Source organism: Balaenoptera acutorostrata, chromosome 15 (genome assembly GCF_949987535.1).
Source record: "Balaenoptera acutorostrata chromosome 15, mBalAcu1.1, whole genome shotgun sequence".
Classification (NCBI taxonomy): Eukaryota; Metazoa; Chordata; class Mammalia; order Artiodactyla; family Balaenopteridae; genus Balaenoptera; species Balaenoptera acutorostrata.
In genome coordinates, this window is record NC_080078.1 from 48,788,026 (window position 1) to 48,802,691 (window position 14,666).

Below are 14,666 nucleotides of genomic sequence, written 5' to 3' on the forward strand. Positions count from 1 at the left end.
GATACAGTATTCTTTGTTGACAGCTTTTTCTTTCAGCATTTTGAATATATCATTTCATTCCCTTCTGGCCTGTAATGTTTCTGCTGAGGTATCTGCTCATAATCTTATGGAAACTTCCTTGTACATGACAAGTCTCCTTTCTCTTGCTGCATCTGGTGTTCTATGTCTTTGACTTTTGATTATAATGTGTCTTTGTGTTGGCCTCTTTGAGTCCATCCTACTTGGAGTTCTTTGAACTTGAATTTAGATGCCCATTTCCTTTCTCAGGTTTGGGAAGTTTTCAGCCAAATTTTCTTAAAATAAGCTCTCTGCCCCTTTTTCTCTCACTCTTCTGTGGCTCCCATAATGTGTATAATGTTCAGTTTTTTTGTGTCCCTCAAGTCCCTTAGGCTTTCTTCACATTTTTAAATTCCTTTTTTTTTTTTTATTCCTCCAACTCAGTAATTTCAAATGACTTGTGTTCAAGTTCACTGATTCTTTCTTCTGCTTGATTAAGTCTGTTGTTGAACGTCTCTAGTGAAATTTTCAATTCTATTATTGTATTCAGCTCTAGAATTTCTGTAGGATTTTTTAAAATAGTTTCTATCTCTTTGTTGGTATTCTCATTTTGTTCATGCATCATTTTCCTGATTTCATTTAGTTGTTTATATGTGTTCTCTTGTAGCATTTTGAGCTTAAGATGATTGTTTTGAATTATTTGTCTGATAATTTGTAAATCTCCATTTCTTTAGGGTAATTTTTAAAGATTTATTTTATTCCTTTGGTTGGGCCATCTTTCCCTGTTTCTTTATCTGCCTTGTTATTTTTTGCTGTGATTTATGCATTTGGGGAAACAGCCACCTTTCCCAGTCTTTATGGACTAGATTTATATAGAGGAAAACCTTCACCAGTAAACACAGCTAGAGATTCTGGGGGTCTCTCAAATATTTTCTGGGAATGTGTCTTCTCTGGATTTGTGTTTGTAATTCCCCAATTACAGAGGTTTCTTTTTCAGGAGGTTGTAATCACTTGCTCTCTCTGGTGGTACTGCCTTCTGTGGTACTGCAGGCTCTCTAGTGTTGCAACAAGCCTCCAAGCTCTTTTTTGCTTAGAGACCCCCAGCATCTAAAGCATGCCAGTTCTGTCGGTGCTCCAAATCAGATGAGATGAAAGCCAAATCTTTGATTAGCCCCTCTTCAAAAGTCAGAATTCCCACTCTGTTTTCCTCTTTCCTTCCCAAGGGAGAAACCATGAGGTGGGCTGTTTCTCCTGATTGTGCCGAGTTGTGCTGGCTGCCATCTGCAGTATGCTACAAGTTCTCTGTTGCTGCAACAATCCGATGAGCTCTTTTGTTCTCAGCAGCCCCCTGGGGAATCCAAAGTATGCTGGTTCCCCATTAGCACTCTGTATCAGGCAAGACAGGAATCAGTCCCTCAGGCAATCCCACCAAAAGCTGGAATACTGGACCTAAGTTGCACTCTCCTCTTTCCCTCCCAAGGGAGAAGCTCCAAATTGGACTTTTTCTCCTGATCACACCAAGCTGTGCTGGCCTGGGGGAGGAGTGATTGCAGATTAAATAACCTTAATAACCTGCAATAATATTGCAGATTAAATAATGGCTTTTCTAACCTACTTTAATGGCCTGTTCTTTGCTGTGAGCTTGACTGGGTAACTATGATTTCTTAACTGGTTTCTGAAGTTCTCATAAAGGCTTTTTGGACTGTATATTTTGGCTACATTGGAGAAACAAGGCTTGGGGCTTCCTATTCCACCATCTTACTCTGTGTTCAGACTTTCAGTTTTTATTCAATATAGTTCTTCCTGTTTGAACTTTTTATATCCATCACATTTTATTTTTAAAATATGTAAAAAAGTATTCAAATTAAAATTTAAAAGTATCGGAGAAAAATGTCTTTTCATTGCCGAGAAAGGTAAGCACATAGAGAGCATTGGTTTATACTATTTTATTACTAGAATTATTCTAAAATTCAGTATTAGCTTATTTTCACATATATTATACAAAACTTCCACTATTGTAACCTTTTCCAAATTTTTCTTGCAGCCTTAGCAAAAGTGTAATAAAGCAATTTGCTATGGTATAAGAAATAAGTTAACAATACGAATAATTATAGAGCAGACATTTAAAATACCCCTTACTAATGTAGGTAAGAATAGCTGTAAAATAAAGGGATTTATTGAGTTTTTCTTTTTCTTTTGGGCTTTAGGCATTAGGATTTTTGTCTTCTTGTGGAATAGGAATGGAATACAATCAAGCTAAGGTAAGGTCATTCTATTTTTTCTGGAACAAAAATGATTTTTTAAAGGGACACTGAATAGAGGGTCTACTCTTTAAGTGAAGGGCTCACTCTAGTGTGGTGGTTAAGAGCACAGCTCAATAGTTGGAGAAGTTTAGGGTCCTAATGCCATTTGTTTCTTAATGTTCCATATTATCAACTTTCAGATAATATCAACTCCATAGGGGTTTTGTGATGTTTAAATGAAATATCATGTACAATCCCCTTTTCACAGACTCCAGAGCTCAATAAGCCCCCAGTGAATGGCAGCCACCTTTACAGAGGAAGAGAATGAAATTTGTAATTTATTTTGGAGTAGTTCAAGGTTAAGAATAAAAAGGCAATGATTGGGTTTGAGTTTCAAATTTAAATGTCGAATAACCTTTTTTTAAACTTTAGGCACTGATATATTACACCTTTGGAAGTGCTGGAGGAAGCATGATATCCCAGATGATTTTGGTTTGTAATTAAGTATTCTTGGGCCCAAATAGGTGTGTTATAAATATAGCATTGTCAAAATATTAAGAATTTATATGTGTTTTAGGGGTACAGATATTTGTCAGGAATCAGTGTTCTACAGAATTGCGAAGTTGCCCTAAGTCATTACAAGAAAGTGGCAGATTATAGTGAGTAATCCACATGATTTATTTTAAGATAAAGAGACTTGCCAAGCAATTAAAAAAACAAATCAATACTAGTTGAAATATTTATGAAAGTATTTAAAGACTGTGCTTTAACATCGGTTATAATACAATTCTTTTAATACAATGTAGAGTTTCTGATTTCTTAATAGTTACTTTTCCAAAAGTTTTAAATGACTATACTCATCTTTTATTTTTGTTAGTTCATGTCTCCAGACAATTCTATTTTACTTGATCTTGTGATCTTCTTTCCTTAAAATGAGAATTTAAATATAACATCAATAAATATTAAGCAGTTTCTGTAATTCTAACATTTAGAATATGGGATGACTTGTTAAAAATTCCTGAAGAAATGGATGTAAGGTACATACCTTGGCAATCTCTATACCTTGGCAATCTCTATTGTTGCACTTGAGAACAATTCAAGTAACCATTATTCTATTACCCTATCCTTTGTCTACAGAAAAACAGAGCACGAGGTTAATATATATTCCTAGAATCATTTTCAAAGTTGTATGTAATATTTCCTCATGCAATATCACTGAACCAGACTACATAATAGAGTTTTAAGTAAAAGTCTTCCAAGAAGTGAATAGGGTAAAGTCCATGGTTAATTTCTATGATCAGAATAACATCTGAATTTACATCTTTGACATTATTAGGATCTGAGAAAAGAAAGAAAAAAAATTACTTTTGAATTAAAGATGTTATATATATCAAGATGTTTTTGTAGGCTTAATGAAACTGGAATTACCAGATATATTTCAAATTGCGTATTTTGTTAGGTTTACTCAACCATATTTAAAATTTATTTTCAGACTATCCATAGGAAATAATTAAGAAGCGGTTCTTACTCTTGTATTGTAGTTTCAATATACCCAGTAAAAGTCAGTGATAGAAGGGGTTGGTTGCCTTCTTCTGAAATCTGTCTTCTTTCCTGAGCCTGCTTGGCTAGGGTCTTACATATATTGATACAATATTTGTATAGGCTGCAAAAAATAAGTAGTGTCTTGTACTTTTCTCAGAACCAGATAAGCAAAATTAGCAAATTTCTATCTCCTAAGGATATTTCTTTTCTGTTAGTAGACCAGATCTCTGCACAATTTAAAGAGAATAGGCCTAATATTTTTTTCTGTAAGCTGACTGTTGTCTCTTACAGTCTGTGTATTCTGGCTACTCTCTGGCTTGTTTCTATTCACAGTTGCTGACAAATTGGAAAAAAGTGAAGGTGTTCCAGTGGAAAAAGTGAGACTAACTGAAAGACCTGAAAATCTGAGTTCTAACAGTGAGATTTTGGACTGGGACATATACCAATACTATAAATTTTTGGCTGAAAGAGGAGATGTTCAGATACAAGTAATGTATACAGATGAGCTTGAATTTTTAGAACATGCAAATTACAAAGGGCTTCGTTCTCTCTGAGTCCTAGAAGGGTTAACAATGCCCCATCCTGAATGGGAAGGGGAAGAGAACCCCCTCCTCTTTGTTCTACTCCTTTTTTGTCTGTATCTTTCAGTTCCTTATAGCCTATGGGAGAGCCAGTTGCAATAGTAATGGCATTGTTTTTTGCATTTACTCCTAAAAAAATTAGATGGTAATTATAGAAAAAAAGTACCATCCAATGTTGGTTTTAATATGAATGAACTCTTACCAGGATCCAGAAATACCCTGTCTTTGGAAATGGGAATGGAAATAGGACAGCATTTGTGTGACCTTTGAGAACCAAGAGTTAAGGCCACTAGGTTTGCGTGCCTGGGTGTTGCTGTACATTACCAGGCCAGCTTTCTGGCCTCGAGGAAGCCATATGACCAACATCAACCATTTACCCAATAAAACACAGAATTGGGAACGGTTTCCTGCTTCTTTTTTAAGACATGCCAATTGTAGCAACTGGATCAATATACTGCATTAAAATCATCAAGTAATTTTTTTCTTTTCTTTATTGAAATGAATACTACTGCTAAAATAATTGTCAAAACTCATCATTTCTAGGTATCTCTTGGACAGTTACATCTAATTGGGAGGAAAGGTCTAGATCAGGATTACTATGTAAGTCAATCTCAAGCTTCAGTCACGTGGGGTGGGAAGGATAATGGTGAGAGAGGTTGGCGGGGCCATGAAAGGGGAGAGGGTGGGTGGAAGAGTTGCTGGGGAAAGCCCGCTGCTGCTTCCTTGGTCAGATCTGCTTCCCAGTTTCTGAGGAAGAACAAAGTTCACTAGAGAAAGCACTTTTCCTACCTGCCTCCAAGTACAAAGGGGTAGAGGCCTGTGAAGGAGTAGCTGGGGCTGGGGAGTTTCCATGGTCCCACTGAACCCTCTCTCTTCCCACCCAAACTCACTGTTGAACTGGGGTTAGGTGAGGAGGATACACCCATTCCCAAAGGCCAGCTGTGGAAAGTCTATCTGGGAGTTAATGCCTCAACCCCACTTGGCTAGATTAGAGGACAGACTGCTTCCAATATAATTAGGTATATTATTAATCATCTTTATACATTTGCAAAGCTCCTTTCAATCACTTTGCTTAATCTTACCTAATCCCAGTGAGGTTAGAAGATTAATTAACAATTCACATTTATGGTGGAGAAAAAAAGCAAATAAACTTGACCTACACAGGATCCTCCTCAGTAAGATGCCAAAGACGTTGGATGAGATCTTGTCTTAATCCTGATTGTGGTTTCAAGGCCCTAGATCCCCACAGATCTGGGGAACTAACTGGGATTCTTTTAAAAGATGATTTTGCAGCCCTTGTCATTTTATACAAGCCATGTGCTCACTGTCTCAAAGGAACACATACTCTATTTCAACATAGTCCCAATGGCTAAGCAATAGAAATAACTACTTTATATGGCAGTTACATAAAAGACTGATCTGTTATTACTTTCTGTTTCACTTTATATTTTATTTTATGAATGTACCTTTGGTACTATAGCTTGTGTTTTATATGAGGTACTATACTCATTAGGTAAATGTCAAAGTTATTTTTATAAAATGTGATAAAATAGGTAGCAATTGAAATAAGCATAGGCAGCCCAAGACAGCTCAACTGAAGGTCTTCAGATTTTTTAAAATCTTCGTAATAACTAAGGTTTTAGCTTCTTAGATGAGAAGTTCTGGATTCACATTATTCCAACATCAGATTTCAGCCTGCAATGAGTTTCTCCTCTAAACTATAAGATGCATAACTGAGAAGAATTCCCCATTTTCCATAAAGACAAAATTTGATTGTGAAGGTGCCCAAACCATGCCTATACGGAATGCCCACTAAGCTTTGCAGAGTACATAAGATCCCACAAAGCTAAGCATTGGGCTGGCCAAAAAGTTCACTCGGGTTTTTCCATATGATGGTACGGAAAAACCCGAATGAATTTTATGGCCAACCCCATACTTCCAGTCAGCTCTAGCCACCGTGAACACCAGATGGGAGCTGTAGCTGCCTCTAGGTGAGAATGAGGTGCAATCCCAAGGCTGGCAATAGAAGAGTCTGGTGCTGTAGTGGCAACAGATAGGCAGTTGGGTATCACCCAGGAGCCCAGTCAGGCTCTACTGTGGGCTCATTCACATTCATTATCTCTGTTTTACAGATGAGAAGCTGAGGCTGGAGAGATGAAGTAAATTGTTTCAAATCTCACAGCTAGGTAGTAAGATTGTTAAGAAGTAAAATTTGAACTCAAGATTTCCACATTCAAAGCCTGTGCTCTTTTCATTAAACCTTGCTTACTCTTGACCTGGGCAAAAACAAAACACAAATTAAAAAAACGCAGCCATTGAAATCTAGTTTCCTCATTCGTAAAGCAAGAAGAAGGAATGATAGAATCACTCAGGTTTCTCCAAATTCTCTGATGGTATGTTGGGCCCCAATCTTCCCATCCAGACATCTTAAAAGGCTGGTTTAATTCCAGAACCATCCCAGTAGTTGGGCAAGCACAAGCTGGTCCTCCCTGCTTTCTTCAGTCTAATAAATCTGAACTTGCATGGAGGACTCCAGTCAAGGTATCAAGACTGATTGGCTTATATATCAGTTAGCTTAGGCTGCCATCATAAACCCCATTCCCAAAGTTAGGTGGCTTAAAACAACAATCATTTATTTAATTCATGATTTTGGCAGGTCAGTAGTTGTGGCTGGGCTCAGCTGAGTAATTCTTCTGGTCTGGGCCAGCCTCAACTAATCTTGGCTGGACTTACTCACACATGTATAGTTAGCTAGAGTTTTGGCCAGGGCTGGCCCATTTATGATGGCCTCATCTGTGACAGCTAAGATGATTGGGTCTCTCTTCATGCTCTCATCCTCCAGCCAGTTGGCCCAAGCTTTTCACATGGCATTCAAAGGTTCTACAAATACAATAGCAAAAGTCTCTTGAGGCCTAGGGTTGGAACTGCTGAAATCACTTCTGCCATATTCTTTTGGCCAAAGAAAGTCATGAGGCCTGCCAGCATTGAAGGAGTAGGAAAAAGAATTTCTCCTTTTAATAGGCAGAACTGCAAAGTATTGTGGCCATTTTTGCAACTTGCCACAGCTTAGCTGCATCAAAATCAATTTGGAAGAGCATGGGAGATGCAGAGGGGAGAGAGAAGGTAAAAGGATAAAGCCAATTTCTGAAAGGCTGTTGCTGCAGCTCTTCCCATGTCTAGATTCTCATCCTTCAAGTCTTACTGCCTCAGAGAGGGCTTTCTTGATCAACTCTACTTTTTTATCACTTATCCTATCATGCTGTGTTTATTTTTCTCTAGCCCCTCTCACTCCTTGTACTATACTGATCTTGACTTGTTTGCTGTCTCTCCACAATGGAATGTAAATTCTTATCTATCTTACTCACTACTGTGTGTCCTGTACTCAGATTAGTACCTTGTACATATTAGGTACTTAGTAAGTATTTACTGAATAAATGAGTAAATAAGTGAATGAATGAATGACAGCATCCTAAGAATTAGACATTTTTCCCCAGCCTAAGAACCACCACTTGAATCAGTATGCTAATGTTTTAGTCCACCAAAGAAAATTAGTAGTGTAAGCCTCTTTATAAATATAAGTGATGCCCAGTACTGCCCAGCAAATTAAACATCAGAATACCTGGAAATGACTAGCTTGCCTTTTTTCCCCCTCCTCATTGTTTGATTGAATTAATTTCTCTTATGAGTTGTCACCACAAGCAACATTTTCACCTTCCCCTCCCCACTACCAAATTCTTAATTATTGAAAAGTATTGTATATGCATTTCTTAATTACATTGTCTTGAATTTGTACACATACATTTTAATGTCATTTGCATTTCTAAATATATACAGGCTCAGAATGAATTGGATTAGGAAAGCTGGGTGTTCTGGTGCATATTATTAAAGTGGATAAGGCATAACTAAATTAAACCTAGCGGAGGAATAATATCAAATATGTAAAGACAACTGCTTTGTCCACCCTGCCACGTATTAAAAGGAACAGAGCTAATACTACCCCCTTTAAGAGTGACTTACAGAACCTGTGATAAAAGAAGTTTCACAAATGTTTTTAGAACAATACATTTTCTTGGCATTTCATTCTAGAGGAAGTGTTACAAACTGATTAAACTAGAGACTTTCTTAGAACCAACAAAAGATCATGTCCATTTTTTTTTTAAAAAAAGAGATGTGCATTCAAATAATGAAACTTCACTTAGCGTAATGCCTGAGACATATTATATTTCATCCTATCTAAGACACCATCAATTATAAGATACATTATGTTCTACTGAGAAAGAGAAAACACTGCCAATATAAATTATATGATGCCATTGATAGTAAGAAATGTCCTGATTAAAATGGGAGACGAGTCAGGGGCTGTACATCTTAGAATCAGTAAAATATGATGGTGGGTGCTCAGCAAATATTTGAAGAATGGATGGATGGATGGATCGTGTCTTAGTCTGTTTGAGCTGTTATAATAAAAATACCACAGACTGGGTGTCTTATAAACAATGAAAGTTTATTTCTCACTGTTTTGGAGGCTGGAAGTCTGAGATCAGGGTACCAGCATGATTGGGTGAGGGCCCTCTTGCAATGCAGGCTTCTCCTTGTATCCTCACATAACAGAAGGAGAAGGCTAGCTCTCTGGGGCCTCTTTCAAGGGCACTAATCCCATTCATGAGGGCTCTGCCAGTCACCTCTTAAAGACCCCACTTCCTAATACCATCACCTTGGGCATTAGATTTTCAACATATAAATTTGGGGGAAACACAAATATGCAGACCATAGCAGATGGATAGATGAATGGATGGATGGATGGATGGATGGATGGATGGATACTTGACTCTTTGAGAGCAAGAACTCAGGTTTGCCCATGTATAGCCATCAAAGTAGCTTGCATGGTTCTTTCACATAGTGTTTAATAAATGTTTATGCAATTGAAATAATAGCATTAAAGGCAGGTTAACGTAAAGATAAAGAAAAGAGAGCTGAGATGCCAAGTAAGCCAGGAAAGAGGAAGGGGAAATGAGAGAGAGCCTCAATTCCTTTGGTCTTTACAAGATCATTATATTGAAGGATGGGGAAAACTCCAGGATTCTTATTTGCTTCTAGGGAATAGACGATTCTCTTTTAACAGTTCAAATCTAGTTTCCCAGAATGTAACTTTTCCCCCAGAGCTCTCTATTGCCAAATATTTGAGCCCAAATTCTGAAACTGGACTTTGAAAATGATTTCATAGAATCATAATACTAGAGCTGGAAGGGACCATAAAAATTAAAATCCAGTCCCCTTGTTTTAGAGATTGACAAATTTATCTTTTCGTTCACTCACTTATTCTTTCATTCCAGAAATATTTTCTGAGTGCCTAACATACAGTAGACACTGTGCTAAGATACAGAGAATTCAACACTGGGGGAGACAAAAAATTAAGCAGACAGGTCAATGGATGCATGCCATGATAGGGAAGGACAGGGTGCCCAAAAGCACAGAGGAAGAGAACATGAATGAGGAAGCCAAAGCCTGGAGATACTATGACTTGCACAAATTATAGTTACCGACGGATATATTTGGGTCTTGGCTCAGTAGAGATATTCATAAGAAATACGATTATTTCTTATATCGATGTGTTCTGATAAATGTGATAGGTAAATCATACATTTGGTCATACCTTTGATTTATTTACCAATATGTGATTGGTAAATCATATATTGCTACAATTTTCTCCTATCCAACTGACACCTACGTTATTCCAGACATTTTAGACAGCATTTGTTTCAAGACGACTTCATGCTCATAAATCTCCAATGGCTTGTATTTTTTACCAAATAAAATGAAAGTCCTTAACCTGGTATTCAAGACTGTTTATAATATGGACCCATCACATTTTTGCAAGTCCTAGCTTTTGGATGTTCTACTTCAGCTGGACCGAAGTAACTACTATTTCCTGGACACACCTTGGACACTCCCATCTCCATTCTTTGCTCATGTTATTCCCTCAGCCTATGATGCCTTCTGCACGGTGAATCCTTTATCTTTTGTATGACCTTTATCATTTAAGCCCTCCTTCTTTAAACCATGAAGGCAGAGTGCCAAGGACATGGGAATTGGATTCAGGCTGCTGGCGGGTTGCCAGTACCAACTGCATGAATCTGAGTGTCACTAAATAGGCGCAGATATTAATAATACCTTCCTTACAGTGCTGTTGTGAAGACTGAGTAAGAAAAAGCTTGTAAAACACTTAACATAGAGCTGCATACAATTTCTATTATTCTAAACCCGTCTAATTCTTTTCAGTGTTCCTTTTATCTCACCTATCACTTATTGTCTTACTGCTATTTGCATCTACTCCTTTTTCTCAACAGTATTGTTAGGGAGCAAATGTAGGGATAGGGTTTTTTGTCCATCTATCAATCACCTATAATACCTGCCATACTACCATATGTATGGCAGGTTTCAACCAAGTTCTTGAAAGGTTAAGTGAAGAATAGAAGAAGTGGATGGATGAGTGGATGCATGATGTGATGAGGTCCAGGATAGTAGCGTTTGTATTTACTTTATGTCCACAAGGCAGACCGACTTTAGTCACAAGTGTGTGGTTCTCAAATAAGTTGGCGATATTTCTAGAGTAAATTTACGTATAAAAGAACTACCTGCATTTCTTCCTTAAACATTCTCTTCTCTTTGGGAAGGAGTGGATCCTTGCACATCAATCTAGTCAAGGCTTTTTAAAGAGAGAAGAGTTGTGTCCTAATAAGACACTTTGGAGAGTGTCGTCATTTCTCATTCCTGGGGCTTATTTCTTTTATTTCTCCATGTGGTCTCTGAGGAGAACTGATGGAAGGTCTGGATGAGGCCTAAGGAATGAGGCAGCAAGAGACAGGTCAGCTCCCATGCGTTCTAGACTGAGCGTTTCATTTAATGTTATGACCCAGAGAGAATCAGAGGTTTTGCTGGGCCCCTTCAGTTTGATTTAGAAAGAGTTGGTCTGAAGTTCACCTCTGCAGAAAGGCCTGGCTCAGCAGGCAGCCAGCTGTGTCTAGTCTTACTCCCTCTGCCTCATAAACATTAGGATGCTGTATATCCAATTCTGCCAATTACACAAACTGTCTTATGCAATAAGTACATACTGACAACATACAAGTGTACTTTTTTAAAATAATGGAGTATTTAGTTCTGCAGCTGGGATTTATCTGTCCTCCACAAAGCCACATGCCTATCATGCCTTTCCAAATGTGAGAAACAAGCCCTAACATTCTAAAATTATATATATGAAAAATAAATAAATAAATAAAATAAAATTATATATATGAAATATATATATTTATCATCTCCCACTCTTCAGGTTTGTGATTGAAATAGCACTTGGAGTAGTGCTTTAAACAAAGTGGGCATTTCATAGATAGTTTTTAATGCATGTTGAATGAAATAAAATTTAGTTCAAAAGCTGTGTTGTATGATATGCTCATGACTGTCAATAATGTTGTTCCTTTTCTCTCCAGAAAGCATTATACTACTTCTTAAAGGCAGCAAAAGCTGGGAGTGCAAATGCCATGGCATTTATAGGAAAGGTACAAGCTTCATCTTGACCAATATTTTTCATTTCTTAAAACCTAAGAGTACCAGTTAATTGAACCCAGTGTAGGGTGACAGGGCTGCACACCTCTTTCATGGCAGCAGCTAAGCAGGGCATTCGGCTACAAACTGAGGATAGCATTCTTGAGGTGACAGTTTGGGAAGAAGCCCCATACAATTGTGGTCTTTATCCAGGGCACCAAAAGCCGTCTTGAAAGTGAATGTGGCCCAGGGCTCCTGGCTGAGTGTAGCTCAGAGCCCCTCTGTTGAGCCCTTGGTGGGTAACAGGAGATCTGGGCTAGTTGTACATCAAAGATTGGGACAGGCCTCGACCCATCGAGGTACCTCCTTCCTCCATCCCTGGAATGAGAACCAGCTCCAGACTGACCAAAACCCAGCTCCTCCCTGACTGATGGGAAGAGCTGCTGTGGAGTGTCCCTCTGGAGAAGCATCTTCTTCTCTCCTTCAAAGACCACTCACTCCCCTGTGTGCTGTCCTTGGCTCCCCGCAGCCAGTCTGCATCAGTAACCATGGGGACAAGTGTCCTGCTTCCAGAGGGCCACATACAGTAAATTTAGATGCAAGGAAACATGAAAAAACACAGGTAGGATCCTTTTTTTTTTGCCCTTGGGCAAGGGCACTCCAGAATGTATGTAATAGATTGTATCCTTAGTTTTTCCGTTTATAAAAATTGAGGTGAAATTCAAATAACATAAAATTAGCCATTTTAAAGTGTACACTTCAGTGGCCTTTACTACATTCACAATGTTGTGCAACCATCACCTCTATGTAGTTCTCAAACGTTTTCATCACCCTCAAATTCCTTAGTTTTTACATCTTTTCATTTATTTTATTTTATTTTTTTGTAGATGTATTTAGAAGGGAATGTTGCAGCACCACAAAATAATGCTACTGCTTTCAAATACTTTTCTATGGCAGCTAATAAGGTATGTATTCAGCCCATTTCTATAAACACATTAAAACACTTGCCTTTTACTACATGCAGACTGGTGCTGAAGAGTTAAGTCCAAAGCCCCATGCCAGACTAATGGGCCTGGGAGGAGTTTAGGGTCCTGGGGAAGAAAAATATAGTTGACAATAAAATATGGGGTGGGGGTAGGCAGAGACACGTCTCGCCTTCTTGGTAAATGGAAAATGGCAGTGCCTTGTGCTGTCCTAGCTGGAGGCCAGACAGAAGCTCAGCTCTCTCCTCCACCATGCAGTAGATGAGGCCATCTAGCTCAGGAAACAGGAAACAAAAATGAGGACCGAGGAAGGGAAAACTCAGTCAGTAACTGCAGTAAGTTGAGTACAAAGACAACCAAGAAATGCCCATTTTTTTCTCCTTTGATCTTACCCAAAGGCTCTGGCTCAGGCAGAAGGCTGTCGGGCAGCCAGGACAATATGATTGAGAGTGTGAAGCTGGAGACAGAATCCCTGGTTTGAATGCCAGTCCTTCAACTTACTAGCTGTGTGACCATGGACAAGTTACTTAACCTCTCTGTGCCTCAATTTTCCTATCTATAAAATGAGAACATAGGAAAATTTGCCTCATATTGTTGTTGTCAGGATTTAATGAGTTAATAGTTATATGCCTCATATTGTAAAGTACCTAAAGCAGTGCCTGGCACATAGTAAGTGTTGTATGTCAGCTATTATCTTTTGAAGTCTGGGGCCAGTAAGGTAGAATGAAGTTCAAAGCATATCTGAGGCAGAATGGATTGGATCTGTGAGGAAATATAGAAATTGTGTAGTATGGCTCCTGCCACTGAAGTTCTTGCCTTGGTTCCTAAGCTCAGTGAGGCTGGTATCTGTCAGGTGAAATTTAGCAGACTCCCCTAAACCCCTGTAGTGCATAAAGATCGTCCTCATGGCAACACTCACCCACCTAACGCTGGAGAACAGCCTTGATAAACTTTCCAATCCTGCCCAGTAGGAAGCATTTTGTTGTCTTCCACTGTCTTACAGCAACACAGGCAGTAGAGATGTGCTCAAATGGAGAATATTTTCAACTGTTCTCGGTTTTTTAAAAGCCCACACGCTGCTTCAGGAGCCTATTTATAAATGACTAGCACCTCGGAGCTGCTGCTATTGTGGTTTAAATTACTGAGAAGGCTGGTATTCGGCTCCTCTCCCTTGTAATTTATATGAAATTGTTGCTCAGCAAGACAGTCATCCAGAGTACCATTAGACTAGGATGACAAGGAGAGCAGACTGAAAAAGAGGTGGGATAATGTAACAGAGGAAGATCTCATGTAACTGGGCAAATAATGCTGATTTGTCAGCGCAAAGGAATAATGCCAGGGAGCTGAGTGTGTAAATTAACCCAGCTCCCCCAAGCTATTCAAGGGCTGTGTAACCAGTAGTGATCTGATCTACTCGTGTTCTAAACCTGAGCTACCTTCCTTTATGGAGGAAATCTAAATTAAGGTCATTATTATGAATGGCATCAGGTGGACATAGCCATGTAATCCTTTACCATCTCCTGGACAGTTTATTAGATTTCTCACTTGGGGTCACTATCAAAGTAAAGAGTTTCTGCCTCCCACTCTTGCACACCCATACTCTTCTTTTACAACTTTTTTTTAAAACAGTTGCTTTTTAAATTTGTTTTTAAGTCATATCAGTACCAGGATGCAAAGCTATAGACTCTATGACTTCTTGTGTCTTACTCAGAAACATGAACAGTTATCCTGTGTGATGTTGGGCCCAAGTTGGACCATATTCTTCTGGTTTCCTCACCCAC

At 38.6% G+C, this 14,666-nt stretch overlaps 1 protein-coding gene across 1 annotated transcript in view; it reads left to right on the plus strand.

Moving 5' to 3' along the window:
- The window catches only part of SEL1L2 (SEL1L2 adaptor subunit of ERAD E3 ubiquitin ligase), a 60,240-nt gene that overhangs the window by 23,708 nt on the left and 21,866 nt on the right, over positions 1-14,666 (plus strand). The window contains exons 3-8 of the mRNA XM_057529533.1: positions 2,205-2,258; positions 2,673-2,732; positions 2,818-2,899; positions 4,116-4,270; positions 11,848-11,916; positions 12,790-12,867. Of these exons, the coding sequence (XP_057385516.1) occupies positions 2,205-2,258; positions 2,673-2,732; positions 2,818-2,899; positions 4,116-4,270; positions 11,848-11,916; positions 12,790-12,867 (498 nt within the window). The remainder of the gene's footprint in view (positions 1-2,204; positions 2,259-2,672; positions 2,733-2,817; positions 2,900-4,115; positions 4,271-11,847; positions 11,917-12,789; positions 12,868-14,666) is intronic.